The 17,722-nt window shown below is 37.8% G+C and overlaps 1 protein-coding gene across 2 annotated transcripts in view; it reads right to left on the reverse strand.

Moving 5' to 3' along the window:
* The window catches only part of LOC145694893 (uncharacterized), a 34,449-nt gene extending 24,431 nt beyond the window's left edge, over nt 1–10,018 (reverse strand). Inside the window, exons 1-2 of one of the 2 annotated variants that reach the window (XM_081771617.1) lie at nt 9,848–10,018; nt 1,190–1,292 (exon numbers count right to left, since the gene is read on the reverse strand). In XM_081771617.1, coding sequence (XP_081627743.1) covers nt 1,190–1,198 — 9 coding nt within the window. In that variant the 5' untranslated portion in view covers nt 1,199–1,292; nt 9,848–10,018. The remainder of the gene's footprint in view (nt 1–1,189; nt 1,293–9,847) is intronic. The other variant, XM_081771618.1, reaches the window with a different exon arrangement.
* Nucleotides 10,019–17,722: the final 7,704 nt, after the last annotated feature.

The following is a 17,722-nucleotide window of genomic DNA, read 5'->3' on the forward strand; positions in this document are numbered from 1 at the left end:
TACCCTCAGACATTTATGACTATATAAGCCTATAAGTTTCTATAAAGTAGTGACACTCTAATCACCGCTGCTGGATACGAGACTGGTACAGTTCACTGACACTGAAACAATACACATGTGAAAATTTTAATATACAACATGTAGTACAGATACCGTAACTGAGTACTATCGTTATACTGAAGCATGTGTTCTATATAGGTTCTATTAGCCAAAAATTAATACGTTGACTTATGGATTCCTGAATTTTCTTTAAACTTAAAAGCTTTCGACTCTGCCCTGGGGTCTTGGTCACGGATGTTAGAAACAGGAAGAAAAAGAATAGAAACATCAAGGAATAAAAATGGAACGGACTTACCAAGGGAAGAACTGTGTTGTACGGAAACACGCTGTCAAGTACGTCAGTGGTCTCAAGATGACGATGATGCAAACTTAGTTTTAGTTTGCATCAAATTCATTTTGAGACCACTGACGTACTTCCGTAAATATCCGTAAGTAGAATGATACAATTACTGAGCGTAGTTTTACATTGTCTGTAATACGTTGACGTTTTTCTTCTTCTTGAAGTAGGGTCTGTTTAAAGCACCAAGGCTATATAAGACGGAACTACAGTTTAAGATGGAATCCGAACCATAGTAATACGTTCAAATTTCAAGGATCTCCCACTAGGATTCGAAACCAGAACGTTTTGCACAGGAGCGCACTACCATTAAACTATCAGGGGAAGTACAACTATTATTATTATTACGAAGTCACGTATAAATCGTATTGCCGGTAACTTTTCCATGCACAAAAAGGAGTGCTTTCTCTGTAGTATTCTCTTACAACTAGGATTTAAAAAAATAAAATAACAGCTACGACATAAAAGATTTCAACTGAGGAATCGGTAACGATGGCAAGACCTCTTACAATAAAAAACTAACATATTCAATAATCACTTCTCTGTTTCTCTAATTACACAAAAATCAACTAAGAAAATGATTAAATTATATAGCAAAATAAATCTATGCCAGATAAGTAATCTGCCACATAGTAATTTATCTCATTGGTAATACCGAAGTTTATTGAATTATCTTACATTAAATAATTTTTGATGTGTGCCATTTATGTTAGCGCAATTCGAAGGGAAATTCTACAGTGTACACTAAATAGTTTTCGAATTTAACTTAGATTGTGTGAATGTGTTACGTACCTCTCTCATTTTTCTATCCTGAATTTTGGATTAATTGTGGACAGTATGTATCACAGAAAATTCAAAATTTTCCAGTTTTTGAAGAGTAAATTTTACTTTCAATCTGAAAAAAACAAGCAAAATTTGCAGATAGTAATTTTCCATAAAATAAATACCAGGCGAGCAGTGAACTTTCTGTAAATTATATGTATCCTTGGTAATCCACTTTAAGTGCAAAGAAATTTTTCTTAACTAAAAAACTCTCCACTGAAGATTATAGAAAGGTAATTGCAATTATTGACTGAAAACTACACATTAGAAACATAGTAAGATTATTTTTAATATTTATCTCAAAAGGGTACAAAACTGCAGTTGCAGCTGATATTTTGAGTTGTGCTGTTATTTTTCTACGGGCTGCAATAAAGATAGTTTAGGAAATCTGAGGCCCTATTAATGGTTTGCTAAATATACAGGGTGTCTACTAAAATTTAAAATGAAATCTCGTGACCTTTTCTTTACCAAATCATAAAATTTCCTAATATTTTCAAGAGCGAATTAGGCCGAATTTTCATTCATGCGATAGAAACGTACTTTTCTTGCGATTTGGTAGCGTCTAAAGCCGACCATAGACACTTTTGGTGGTGAACTTTGACTTTTTATAGAACAAAATTTTCCAACCTGTATTTAAATTTGAACAGTTAAAAAAGAAATCGTGACCCAAAAGCTAAATTTCGTGACTTTCATGACCATTTTCTGATTTCGTTATTTCTTTCGAGACATTTGTGGCTTTCGTGACCGATAGACACCCTGATATAAACACATCTCACCTAAACGAAATAAGTTTTCTGAAAATAATGAAATTTGAGTCCCAACAAAATGTAAACCAGCAGGTTAAAATCTCACACAGGATAGAAATAGATTGGAGTTGTTATTCCATTTCAATTCAATGCAGCCAGACATTTTTACATAACAACTAGATTAGGTTAGTGCGACTGAAATGTTCAACTGACGTATGCCTTTCAAACGCAAGGTTAGTTCAACTAGTTTGGAATTGGAGAAACAGAATACTTGGTTAACTGTTTTAACTAATCAATTATATTTAATTTTTGTTTTCATCTTGTTTCGTTTTAGGTCGTGTCTATGTGTTATGCGTCTGCATGTGTGTTTCTGTAATATTATTTATATATATATATATATATATATATAATAAATTACAAAAAAGGCATGCTTTAATTTTTTTTTGGATACCATGCCAAGAAAAAAGTCTCACCTCAATCTGCTGAGGATGGTAAGCCGAATAAAACAGGGAGGAAAAAAAAAAAAAAAAAAAACGAAATAAAAGTAAAGAGGAAAAAGGGAAGCCAGAGGCAAGTTGTGACCGCTATTAATAAATCTGTAATACTGCTTGTAGACGATCCAAGAAAGCTTGAACAAGGCTCTTGTTCGAGACCATTCAAGACTATTTGATGAAAAAGACGTCAGCACTGACGTCATTTTTCTCTTGAATTCAATAGTATCGTTCAAGAGATTTCGTTTCGGTCCTGTTCTAAACAATCCAATTCAAGAGCATTCAATAGCCAATCAGCGTTCGAGTTTGAGTGCAGGAAAATACAAAACAAGTATGATGGCGTCGTGAGACAGAGCTCTAGTTGAATAAATATCTTTTTGTTACACTTTTCCATAATTATCTGATATTCCAAGTGTATATTACAATAAACAAACCTAATATTTGCGCCGGAAGATATTGTTAGTATTTTTGTTGATAATATTCACGATTTATATAGTTATAATGCTTGCATGCCCATAACATTTGTTTAATTTTGAGGCAATGAGAAGTATAAGTATTAATTTGAGAATTTAATATACAAGAATACCGGGTGTAGATTAAGAAAGAAGAATCCATTAAATAAAATAAATATATATATATATATATATAACTGACTTTTCTTGATTTAATAATACGTTTTGTACTGTCATTAATCTCTGATATCATCAAATAATTGCGTACAGATTGATAATATGCTCTCAAACTGAAGTATCCTGGAAATGATTACATGTTATCCTACTGTAATCTAATTATTTTATCACGAAATCCACACGTAGTATTTGAGAAGTTATTTCTTAAGGTAGAGGTTGCTTTCATGTGTGCAGATTAATTTTACTAGAGCTGTCTCGTAAGGTACAAATGTGCATCCTAACATATGCTACATACAAGACTGTGCAATAATAATAATAAATAAATAAAATCGAGATGCTATTTAACAGTGTCGGGGCAGGAGCATTAAAGGGGGTTCACGGGAGAGTAGTCCGTACGGAGCAGGCGCGTCATCGACGGAGATTAGAGTACAAGAATAAGAATCATGTATAAATTAGAATAGCGCAACAAACCCTTGACATCGTATTCACTCATTTGAACTGAACTATAGCTCTTCTAATGATTTGATACTGGTAACATTAAACTTCTAAATATAAAATACTGGTTTCCTACATTATGCAGGCATGTTTCGACAGTGGGAATTATTACGGTATCTCAGATAATTCTCCTTCATACACACTCACACATTTTAACAGTAAAATTATTATCCGTTTGACGGGTTACTTTTAACCAGTACCAAACCAGGGATAGATTTGTGAAGAAAGTCTGATGCAGATATGGGCGGTAAGTCCTGTAGCTGAAAAATATTATCATTGTTTCGTTTGGTTTTCTGTGATTTCAGCCTTTTCTTTAAACAGTCTTCGATGCCAAAGCATAAATAACATCAAAAGGCAGTCATTGCCTCGTGATACACAATTTTAGGAAACAGTTCGATTTTTTCTTTCTGAGTGTGGTTCTGTTATCAGCACGCCATTTGAAGAATCAGATTTTTTTTTTTTTTTTTTTTTAAAGCTTAGTATACGGAAGGATTTTATATCTAAGCAGCACTTTTCTTTTTTAACGTTACCTAACCTAACTCGCATTTAATGTAAAAGGGACAAAATACTTATTGAAAATTCGATGGGATTGCTGCAAAATCAATTGACCTGTTTCCTAAAGTATTCAATAAATAAGTAATCTATTAAATTACAAATGCCTCCAGAAAGTTACGAAAAATATGCTAATATTATAGCTATTCAGGCGCAGGTCTGAATTAAATCACTACGCAGTTTTGCTTTCATTTGTTTTCATAGTTATTCTCTTGTTTTGGACTGCCATCTATTAACAAGAATATAAAACAGATTCAATACCTCTATGATCGTGTAAAAGTTGTTTCAAGTCCATCTGAGACTCTTTTCAAGTGTCTCGAACAATACTCCTTTGAACGTGTAAATTTGAGGTATTGGTCTTGTTCAAGCTTTCTTGGATCGTCTACAAGCAGCATAAGAAACTAGCCAGGGCCGGGGATGTGGAAGCCATTATGAAAAAAAAAAAAGTCCAAGTAGTCTCTAGCTGCCATGGATTACATGACAAACGAAGTTTGGAATATGCGACACGAGGTTGTTCTGAAATGCACGTCGCAGCGCCTGATTAAGGAAATTCTTCCCTGTTAAATATACAAAATGTCCCAATTTGAACCCCAAGGAAAATTACTTCTAATTATGGATTCCCTATAGAGAACTTGTATACGGCTTTGTTCCAACACACTGCCTTCTGACTAATTGGGCACTCTACCTGTTTTCTGAACTTGTACGCAGCTTGTAATATCGTACTCGTGACTTTGGTCTATCTACTGCTTACGTTACAGAGGATGGTTTCCCATTAAACGTAAAACAGTATTCAATCGCAGCAATCTAATAGGTTTCTTTAGAATCTATGTACGTATGTTCATACAGGACGTGGTAGTTAAAAAAACTGCATTCAATTTAGTAGTACTATCTACTTCAATTTATAAAAGTATGAATAATTGTGTACGGTGGCACGAACCAAATTTCATACTTTTTAGTATCTTCGCCATCTTATACACTTCACACATCAATTGCCGCAAAATTACGGTAGAAAAATGACAATGATTTTTTTTAGTTTAACGTGCCAGGATTGATGCCCTTTACGCTAAAGGAGATGGATGATTAATGAAAAGTTCATGATCATGAAATTAATGCAGGGTTCCTACTGATCTAGAGAAATCTATTTCCCTGACTTCTCCCGGACTGTCCCTGATCTCTGGCAGGAAATTCCCTGACTTTCATGACAGGTGTCGGATGAAGCTGACAAATAAATAAGGAATACATAACGGTGAATATTTATATATGAAAATATTAACTCTATCGAGACGAGTAATAATCAATTGATCATAGTGTACACTCCACTTACCTCCCATAAAAATCTAAGCAACGTCTCATATAACGGCTGACTAAACTGAAATTGGTATACAATTAATGTTAGAAAAATATATTTTATAAAATTTCCCTGACTTTTCTGACTTCCCTGACCAGTAGTAGCCCTGTAATATATTTGTACTCTCTCATCGGGAATCGAACCCGGGACCACGCGCCTTAAAAGAAATTGCGTTAGCCACTAGACCAGCAGGGAAGCCCGAAGTTGTGATAGAGCGTGTTCGCTTCATGTTAGATATGCTACAATTAATACAATAAATAGTTTCAGCAAAACATTTTCAGTCCGTGCAATTGAAAGGAAAATCACTGATACAGTCAAGTGAGAAACCGCAACTTCCAAGAAACTGAAAAATCAAAGCATAAAATTTCACTACTGAAATTTTGCTCATAATTATGGTCCAATAGGACAATGGACTAAAGATTGTCATTTAAAATCTATTCTCGCTCGGGCTCAGGATCTCTACCTTCAATGAGGTTTGCACTTACTAATCCCAATGGGGCTATCACTCACAAAGGACATCCTATCCATTCATATCGCACCAAAGGCAAACGTCTAGCTACTAGACCAGTGGAAAGAACCAAAATTGGGGTAGAGTGCGTTTGCTTCAATGTCGCGCTACGTGGGGCTACCTGACTGAGCCTAAAAACCAGGCTCGAGAGTTTGGACATTCTTATAGTGCACTAACTAAAAATCCAGTCATGTTATCTCTTCCCGTTTAGCGTGGCCTGAAAGATGGACTGACATAAGCAAACTTTGATACTCAATGCCCCGTTGAACAAGCTGAGAAAAGTACGACAAATATTTGACAGACAGAATGAAATAAGTACACATATCGTGTGAAAAATTATCGTTGAGAGTTAACTCGTGTGTAAGTCACTAATAGACTAATATTGGGAATGTAACGGGGCTGACATTTCTTTTCATAACATGTGTACACTATGGCTGACATTTATTTTCATGACGTGTGTATACTATGTTAAACTGTTAATTCGACACTGTTTAATGACCTTCATAGCTGTGGAAAAAAAAAAAAAAAGAAAAGAAAAAGAAAAAGATACGAGGTCGGAAAGAGAGATGAATTTTACATGGTTGCTTGTACTCTCACTACTCAGTTGATATTCTGATCCATATGGAATTCTGAAATTTCATTGGACAAATGTTCTGAAATGCAACAACGTTCTGATGCTGTCAACAGTTCTAATAAACTAAATTTACGACACTTTTACTCAACTTTTAGACAATTTTCTTCACCATCGAGCACTTTTAGATGAGCACAGCGTATAGTTCTACACGAGGGACTGTGGTGGGACCAGGGTGGAAAAAAAATCATGATTTTTTTCAAAAAAATCATGATTTTTTTCAAAAAAATCATGATTTTTTTAAAAAAAAATCATTTTTGTTGATTTTTTTTTTATTTAAATCGATTTTTTTGATTTAAATCAAATCTTTTTCTTCGTATAATACAAGTCGCAAACTGAAGAAAAAACATTAGGAATTAGTATTAAACGTTAATTATGCCATTTAAGTGAAAGCATTGGGTTTTGATTTTGAATTAATTCCCAATCGTTAACCTATTTCAATCCCAAACAATGTTTCTTAACATTAAGGAAAAAGTACAAAAATATATATCAACATGACACTTTTCTTTTCACGAAAGTTACTGATATTTGGCAGAGGCATCATTTTAAACAATTGGAACTAGCTAGCGGCACGAAATACATATAAAGTACATAAATTTCGCCTAAAATTAACTAACTCACTCTATGACCTATGGAACCCGGAGGTTCAATGTCATGTTCACAAAAGCTCTCTTGACTTCTATCCTTAGTCAACTGCTAATTTTTTATTTTGTATTCTTATTTCTGCGAGATCCATCTTAATATTGTCCTCCCATCTGCGCCTAGGTCTTCCTAATGGTCGTTTTCCGATTGGACTTCCAGTTAAAACTTTGAAAGCGTTCCTACTTGCTTCCATTCTCGCTACATGTCCTGCCCACCTGAGCCTCCAAGTTTTGATGACCCTAACAATGTTTGGTGAACGGTATAAATTATGCAGTTCCTCATCATGATGTTTTCGCCATTCCTAATTTCCGTTCCTTTTGGCTCCAAATATTCGTTTCAGGATTTTATTCTCAAATACTTTCAGTCTACGTTCTTCCCTCAGCGTAAGTGACCATGTTTCACAACCATGCAGCACAACAGGCATAATTATCGTTTTATATATTTTAAAGCTTCAAATTCCTCGACACAATTCGTGACGATAAGAGATTTTGAACTGAATAATAACACGAATTCCCTGCTTTTAGTCGATATTTAATTTCTTCGTGAATATCGTTTTCTGATCCTATATACTATTAGCCGATGGCAGAACTTTCTTTGTCTATATGCAATGAGCTTTTGTAAGTCAAAAATTTTCTGCAGGAATTCCAAAATAAAAAATCAAGATGATCAGTTCCAGCAGAAGAAACACTTGTGATTATTAAAAAAATATGCTTTATATGACGTGAAAAACAGTTCAAATGCGAGTTGTTTGTGCATTTAAGACATCTATACATAGCAGGCACGTTTTTATACTTTTCTGTTGGCTATTTTATTTCCTCTGACAATTTTTCCTGCACAGGCGCGGCAAATTTTCTGCGATCACATCGCAGATCGCGGCGTGTTCTGCAATGGAGTCAAGTATCCACTTTATCAAAAGTATTATTCGATATTTTAACCCATCCAAAATTTGTCGTATTACGATCCCGAGGAACTTCTATGTATTTAGTACATAAATTTCGCCCAAAATTTTAAAATAAATTTTTATTTTTTGTTTCGGAGGGGATCGGACCGCTCTAAATACGCCCCTATTATCTGGAAACAAACAAATAGACGTGGACAGAAAAGAGTTTTCATCTTAAATGACCATGGTGATTTCCCCGTTGGAATAGAAATTTTAAAACCCTGTGTTCCAAAGAGAAGAAAGCAGGGTTCACCCGTAACCCGTTCAAACGGGATTTTCCCTGATCGTTCCCTACATGATACTCGTTTTCATACTGTGCTTACATACATTTGAGTCTCATTGTATTATGATTATTATCTTTCATAATCGAAATAACAGAAGAGAAACGGGATTTTAGTTACTTTCACTTTAAATTAATTCATTTCGGAATTTGATTTAAATCAACGATTTTTATTTAAAAAATCAAGTGATTTAAATCTTGATTAAAATCGTGATTTAAATCAGACTGATTTAAATCAATCCACCCTGGGTGGGACACAGCAAATGATGTAAGGATAGGAACTTTTAGGTCTGAATCCAGTGGACATATCTGAGCTGGGTCGTGATCTTTTCAAAGGTAAACAATGTAAATACCAAATGTCTACACTTAAAGTAAAATATTCTGCAGCCAATGGCGAGGGGAAGCCTCGTGCCTTGATATAAGGGTTGATCTTGCATAATGGACTGCGCATCCGCCAACTGCACCCTGGTCGTGGTTCGGAGGCCACGTTAATAGTAGATCGGCTTCTTCATTATTTCGATGTTGCATAAGGACATAAGACCAACCTACTTTTGGTTTTAGTTTCGTAACAAACTTCTTTTAAAAATGTTGCTCACCAAGAGAGAGAGAGAGAAATATTTTCGAGATAACATATTCAACTTGCTTTAAATATGATTCATGGCTGCAAATAAGAAATATTTGATTAAAATATAGAAGTGGTGGGTCAATGGGGGCAAGGTTCTAGAACACAGGTCCCCTTTCCCATTTAGCTGTAATAAAGACCGAAAACAACGTGCCCTGCGGGGCACTAACCCGCCTTCACTCGCTCGGCAATACTACTTGAATTAAATATTAAACTTTGGTACAGAAAGGAACCATCCAAGGATGTTCCTTCCAAAGAAACTGCATTTATTTGCACCATCTCTCCACAAATCTACTATAAGCCTGGGTACTGAAGCCGGTATTCCTACCCTAATTAACAGGAAATCAGTGCGCACCATTCTACCACAAATGTAGCAAATTATTACAACCACACGTAAGACATAACCTGGATCTCGGACCAGAGCAAAATTGACTGATTTTTATTGCCACTCAACAACGAATGTTGCAATAGACAACAGTAATATACAAAATTCTTGGAGATTGTGGGTTTGTGGTTCGGATCCAGGTTAAGTTACAGATCCATGTCTCGTATAGCCCCAGTGCTGAACATGCTAACCTCCAAGTCAACCAACAAACAGCAACTTAGAGGGTACGATTAACTAACTGCCTATTTTCCCTTCAATCAACTTTTGTCATTTCATGATCATGATTTAAATCGTTGAATGTTCAGTGAGCCTTTGAACAGCAACCATTACTTAGCTATTTCTGAAACTATTACAATTACCTATGATCCTTTGGAACAGCAATCATTACTTAACTACTGCTGTGAAAAATGATTAATACACACAAACAGCAAATTTTAATACTTCTCCACGTCGATAATATGGTACAAATTCTTCGACACGTCTGCTCTTCTTTTTCTTGTTAGTTCGTAACTTGGTTAGTCAGTGATACCAGGTACCTAGTCCATAGCTTTCATCAAGATAGTATAAAATTTCCCACATATTTGTAATTTTTCTCACGCCCCAAATAAATTTATAGAAACGAATTAAAGTATAATTTATTATTTACAGATCTACGAATAAACGTAAACGTTCTTCAAGGAAATTCCTAGGAGCCTTAGTACTGTACATAAATTCATTGCATATATTGCTTTTTCAGTAAATTTGTGTTCTAAACAATAGGTGTTGGGGTATGGACTTGCATCCTCTTGTGCTAGGTGGCCACCAAAAAATGCGAATGCCAATGTATTATCAGTGGCGGATCCAGAAGAGGAATCTTTCTTATATATAAATAAAACCCATCCCAAAGTTTGGATCCCTTAAAAGCAGCAGTATGACAACCCCCCCCCCCAGAAGTCGGTCCTGGATCCACCCCTGTGTATTAGTATGGTACAAAGGTGGCCATTTTCCACTGGGCTCGCGCTCACCTGTCTCAGCTGGGCTCGCGCTCACTTCTCTCAACTGAGCTCGCACTCACTCGGGCTCGCGCTCATCTCTCTGGAAGGGGGCCGCGGTGGCTCAATGGTAGAGCGTTCACCTCTGGTGCTAGGGGTCTCGGGTTCAAACCCTGCTCCCGCCAAGTGAACTTTGTGGTGGACAAACACCGTGTGCGTGGGTTTTCTCGGGGTTTTCCCGTTTCCTCCCACTTTCTTCATTCCACCATTTCATTCATTACTCATTATCACCGTCTCCTTTAGCCTCACCGGCATAACCGTTGGACGTAAAACTCAAAATTTCATTTCATTTTCATCTCTCTGGACTGGGCTCGCACTCACTCGCGCTCGCGATCACTTCTCCCAACTGGGCTCGCGCTCACTCGCGCTCGCACCCACTAATCTTATCTGGGCTCGCACTCACTCGGGCTCGCGCTCATCTCTCTCGACTGAGCTCGCACTCACTCGGGCTCGCGCTCATGTCTCTCGACTGGGCTCGCACTCACTCGCGCTCGCGATCACTTCTCCCAACTGGGCTCGCACTCACTCGCGCTCGCGCTCACTTCTGTCCACTTGGCTTGCACTCATCCGGGCTCGCGCTCACTTGTCTCAACTGGACTTGCGATCACTAGCGCTCGCGATCACTTCTCCTAACTGGGCTCGCACTCACTCGGGCTCGCGCTCATTTCTCTTCAATAGGCTTGCGCTCACCATGGCTCACGCTCACTTGCCTTAATTGGGCTCGCGGGTATATGATGGGTGTAAAGAGGTATTAAAATCTAGACTTTGACTAGCAGTAGGCCTAATTCAGTAGAAAATAGAATAATAAAAATGTTGCAGGGTTTAATGTATTAAACGTGGGCGGACTTTAAGGAACTTGAAATAAAATGCTCCTGATATTTAAATCTGGCTTTGACTACTAATAGGCCTAGTTTCTCAATAGAAAATAGGTTATATGACTAACGTCATATAGGAGTTATCAGACATCAGAATAAAATATTAAGAATGTTGCAGAGTTCAAGTCTTAAGGCTGTCATCACACTTGCAGACCAATACTCATTAAATGAATCTCTTTCTTATTTACTAAGATCAAAACAACTTATGAACAACAACAACAAAAAAAAGCTTAGTGTTAGTAAATAAGAAAGAAACTTGTTTGAGTGTTTGTCTGCAAGCACGACGGCAGCACTAAGAAGCAAAGCCTAAATATATCTGATTATGATGATTTCGTAAAAAAAAAAAAAAAAAAAATCACCAGTCCTGTTAGCAAACAAATTCTATTATGCAAGTACTCATGCCTTATCATGAAATTATTTTAATGCAGTTGATTAATTGTCAGGCTTATAAGAAAAATTTGGTTTGAAAATTTCCAAGGCCAAAATTAGGCTTACTGTCGCCCATGTTTCACACATTAAACTTGCAACACCCCTATTTTATTCTGATATCTGATAACTAGAGACCGGATGTTTAGGCACTAAAAACCTGTAAAATAGGCAGGCAAATAGGCACTAAAAATTTAAAAATAGGCACTAAAATGTAACTCGAAATAATGGAGATAAATACTCAATACCATTAAAAAGTAGGTTCAGGTCATAGATAATGTTCAAAGAATATAGAAACATACCTGTTTGTTAATATCTTCTTTTATTGTACCTATAAAAACGAAGCTTGTTATGCATTCATACATACTGGGTGAACCTAAAAGATCTGCACATACTTCGGGAGGTGATTCGTGATATCAAAAGAAGACATGTTGCATGATGCATATCAAAAGAAGGCCAAAAGTCCTGTTGCATGTTGTGGAATTCCGCGTCGTGTACGAGTGACAGGGGTGTCATCTTAAAATTGAAAATCGTATCCTGACGATTGGAACGAGACATAAAAGTGTGCACATAGTTCGGGAGGTGTTTCCTGAGACTTTTTGTCTTCTTTTCATGTCACAAATCATCTCCCAACTTATGTGCACACCTATCTGATCCGTTCCAATTGTCAAGATTTGATTTTCGATTCCAAGTTGGCACCACTGTCACTCGTACACGACACAAAATTCGACAAAATACAAGAGGACTTTTTGTCTTCTTTTGATGTCATTAATCACCTCCCAAAGTAGAACTTATATAAAATAAGGAAATAAAGAACTGCGTTAAAAGAGGAAATGTAATTATGTCAAATTATCGTGAAATTTAGAATGTTTTGTGTTTGTTTGTTTGGAGCTTAATATTCTTTTTCATCAAGGGGGCGCGGTGGCTCAGTGGGAGTTCGCTACGAGCCTTCACACCGTGAGGACGTGCTTTGTCGCTGGTGCGGTTTTTGTGGTGTGTTTGAACTACGTAGTACCGGTTATTGATATACTATTAGTGCCTTTCACTATCTGTATATAGATATATATATATATAGATAGATAAATAGAAGTGATATATAGAATTGTTTCTGTGTCGATACTGCATATACTGCATTGATATCAATATGTCCCAGAATATTCGTACGAATACTGTGAAATTCGAATTCGATAAGAGTACAAGATCCAGGCGGCCATTAGCACTTGAGATACATAAATGGCTAAGTGAGAACTTCGCACCCTTATTAACTGAGGCAACGGCCATACAACTGCATAATGAGGAATATTGTATATATGTGAAAATCGGTGATGTGCATAAGTTTAACGTCTTTATGTCGAATAACCCAGGAACAGTGAATTTCCGCCACAGTGATGGACTGATAAGTGAAGTACGAATTTCAGACGCCGCCTCTGCTTTGACTCGTGTACGCGTTTTGGATTTGCCTATGGAATTGCAGGATGAGATGGTAGTGAATGTATTAAATGAATATGGAACTGTACATAACGTTACGCATGAAAAATGGCCTGCATATCTCCCATACCCTATTTATAATGGAGTGCGTATTATTTCCATGGAACTGAAAAAACCCATTCCCTCCAAAGTGTTTTTTGACAACCAAAAAGCCACGGTGATGTACCAGGGGCAACAAACAACGTGTTGGATATGTGCCTCCCCCGGACACGTCCAGTCCTTTTGCCCAAAGAAGAGAAATGTAAAACCACCCGCATCGCAACATGCTGAGGAACTCCGGATGACGGAAATATTTAAAGGAACACTTCCATCTACCCGGCGATATGCGAATGCGCAAGTTGCTGAGACTCTACCGACAATGAGAACCCTGCCAAATGAACTGCCGAGAAGTGATAATAGTGTGCCTCCTCTTAATGATGAAGTTGCATTTCCGGCTTTATTCAAACCCGTTGATGCATCTCCTTCGTCCCTAGCATCTCCAGCGATAGCGAGTGAAGTGACGCCTTCTGCCATCTCTGGGCCTACTCAAGAACTACCTTCGCCAGTGCGCGCTTCTGAAACAAGTGAAATGTGTGCGTCGTCTTCCCAGCGAGTAAACACAGTAAATAGTAAAACCCACGAACAGCAATTAAGTGCCACGCATATATTGGAAGAGGAAGCTGATTCGCTGCCGTTAGGTAAGAAACGAAAGCCGAATCTTGCTGATTCCCTCCAGTCGAGTGACGTGTGTGAAACTGTAACCGAAACTTTTAGTTATGATTTAGATACTTCCTCCATAACATCTAATGACCAAGTAGAAACAGTATCATCAGTGGAAACAGTAGAAAAACATGCCAATCAGTTGCCTGTTGCATTTACCTACTCGACAAAATAGTCTGGGTCCAGAGTCAGTTCCATAGCATATTTCTAAGTATTGTGCATCGATATGTTGATTGGCCTTGTACTTTCTTTCCCTCAGACATTTGTCTGCTTTTATCTTTTTTTCTGCAGTTGTAGTATTATTGTTTCCAACAGTAATATGCCTCTGCCTAATGCGCGGTCATTTTGTACACTCAATTTAAATGCTATATCCAACTTCTCTAATCAGTGCTTACTGCAACAATTTGTAACACAACTTGATGCCGATTTTCTTATGTTTCAAGAAGTGGCATTCTCCTCATTTTCCTTTTTACCGGCATATACTGCTATTATTAATCAAAGTGAAAATCAACGGGGAACTGCTATTTTGTACAAGAAAGGTATACAAGTGGATGACGTAAGATGTTTACCTTCCGGGAGGGCAATTCGTTGTCGCTCAGAGGGGTTCACAATTATTAACATTTATTCACCATCTGGGACGCAAAACCGCTTACGCAGGAAACAGTTTTATAATGAAGACATAGTGCCGTTGTTACCAGTAGTACCAGACAAACTTATTATGGCCGGAGACTGGAATGCGGTGGAATCACCATTAGACACATCAGGACATTATATACCATGTAAGGCTATGCAAACTCTTATCTCACAACTTCACCTACGCGACGTTTGGTTATTATGTCATGCAGAACGACAAATGACGTACCGCTCCGCCCGAGTACAATCACGTTTAGATAGGATCTATATATCAGACGTATGCCGGCAACATATTACAGAAGCGGCCTTGCACATCCCCTCTTTTTCTGATCACGTAGCCGTCTACATTACCTGCAAGTTCCCACAAGCTGTGAGTCGATCTGTTGGTCGCTCATATTGGAAATTGCCATCTCGACTTTTAAACCGCGCTGATATTAAAAACTTGTTCCTTCGTAAGTGGCAGTATTGGTGTAAGCAACAGCGCTATTACCACAGCCTTAATCAGTGGTGGGTAGCTTACGCAAAACATAAAATTCGTTCATTCTTTCAATGGCAAGCTCGCGAAACAAAGACCGATCTTCTCCATACCCAGGAATATTATTACAAAATTCTGCATGACATATGGTCACAACCGAGCACACCGGAAAATTTTACTCTTATGAACCACATTAAAGCAAAATTACGTCAAGTGGAACATCAACTTTTTTCTAAGTTGTACAGCCGCACACATCTTGGTGAACAACTGGAAAATGAAAGGACCACCTTCTATCATTATATGCGCAATGTGCACCGTAATACCTCCAAATATATAGATTGTCTTAATGTAGGTGGGGAACAAACCCTCTACAAATTTGATGATATACAAAATGAGTTTGTTCGTTATTATCAGCAAATGTATGACACACCTCAGGATACGTTGATGGACATACAAGACTTTATAGATTTTCCTTTACCGCATGCCCCTCCCGACGCCTTGGATTCCCTCATGCACCCCTTTTCGATCGAGGAATTGATGAGTGTTTTGAAGAAATCTCATAATATCTCCAGCCCTGGGCCTGATGGACTCCCGTACCTATTCTATAAGCAATATTGGGATATTGTTGGTCAGACAGTACTTGAAATAATGAATGAATTATTGCACGCCTCTAATATTCCACAGAATGATGGTATCTTGATACTCCTTCCTAAAAAATCCGGCCGATTTTCTCTTGAGGACTTTCGTCCCATTACGCTTCTGAATACCGATCTTAAAATATTGACCAAAATGATTGCTAGCCGCTTAAAACCCATCTGTAGTCAGCTCATCAGCCCCTATCAAGCTGCACTCAATCCTACGTATAATATGCAAGCAGCACTATCCAAACTGCGAGATATTATTTCATATTACCAGTTTAAACGTCTCCCAGCCTGTGTAGTCTCACTTGACTTTCGGAAAGCTTTTGACAGTATGACCCATCAATATATCTACGCGGTACTTAAGGCATATGCATTTCCTCCATCCTTCATCAGCCTCATTACTACGTTATACAACAATGCATCCTCCAAAATTCATTTAAATGGTCATTTGTCACCTGCTATAGACCTTAAACGTGGTATCAGACAAGGCTGCGCACTTTCGGTATATTTATTCAGTCTCGGACTTGACCCTCTACTACAAAAAATTGCGAGGGAGCAAGATCCACTATTACATGATTTTCACAAGCTTAATATCCAAGCATACGCAGATGATGTTACATTACTCTCTACTGAATTTTCTCATCTTCAGAAAGCAATGCAACATATTGAGCGGTATTCCTTGCTCAGTGGACAAATGCTCAATACACATAAATCTAAGCAATTATTGTTTCATGACTGGCAATGTCCGGATTCACCACCGAACCCTTGGAACGTGCAGTCGGTCTCCTTTCTTAAAATTCTTGGTATTACATTCACTAATGATGCCAAAAATCAACAGCAGCATATATGGAACCCGATCATAACCCAAATGCGTATACAAAGTCAAGCAGATAAACCACGCGCACTTCCCTTGTATCAACGGGTATGGTATGCTAACGCCTACCTTTGCTCCAAACTTTGGTATGTGGCACAAATTTTTCCTTTAACAGAAATGTATGCCAAGAAAATAGACTCCCTCATTGGGTGGTTTCTATGGAAAGGATGCCTTTTCCGAGTACGACGGTCTGTTCTGTCCCTCCCATATGCTCACGGTGGGCTCAATATGATTAATATTCGACAGAAAGCTAAAGCACTACTGTTAAAAAACATACATGTACAGTCTTTAAATGCACATTCACACACTGCGCAGTGGTTAACGTGCTGGACAGCCAGTCTTCATGGAAATAACCCTCCTCACTTACGCCATGAAAATCTTTGTCCATCCTATCTTCGTGACCTCATCTTAAACTGGGCCTATTTACCCACCTTGTCCCAAGAACAGGCCGGTAAAACACGAATTTTATACACCATACTTCAACAACAGCACGACAATTCTGAAACTGCTTCTATCATCACGCACCATCCACACCACAACTGGCCCGCGATTTGGCAGAATTTGAATCATCCTCTCCTCACCAGTGACGTGAAAAGTCTGTGGTACCAAGCAATTCATAATCTGATTCCCACCAATGAACGCTTATACGCTATTCATCGGAGTGATAATGACTTATGCCTTATTTGTGGACACAGAGATACCTTACACCATCGCCTTTCGGAATGTTTTGATGCTAGACCCATTTGGAACCAACTTATTACTTGGCTGGCACTCATCTGCCGTAAACCTAAACAGTATTTTACGGCGAACATTTTTCTTTTCCCTGACTATCAATGGTTTCCGCCAACTCGGAACACAACCGTTACCTGGCTCCTCGGCACTACTCTCTATTACTTGCTTCACACTAGACCGCACTGTACAGCAATTGAATATTTTGATTATTTGCAACGTTCCCGGTGGAAACTACGGCGTCGGGTGGAGGAAAACAAATATTTCGCGAATTTTTTACATGTCATATTTGATTAGTAGATTTTTTTTTTCCTGGTAGTGTAAACTTACCAGTACAACGTCTTGACTCTCTGTATTTACATA

This window comes from Thermobia domestica, chromosome 9 (assembly GCF_964235325.1).
Source record: "Thermobia domestica chromosome 9, izTheDome1.hap1.1, whole genome shotgun sequence".
Taxonomy (NCBI): Eukaryota; Metazoa; Arthropoda; class Insecta; order Zygentoma; family Lepismatidae; genus Thermobia; species Thermobia domestica.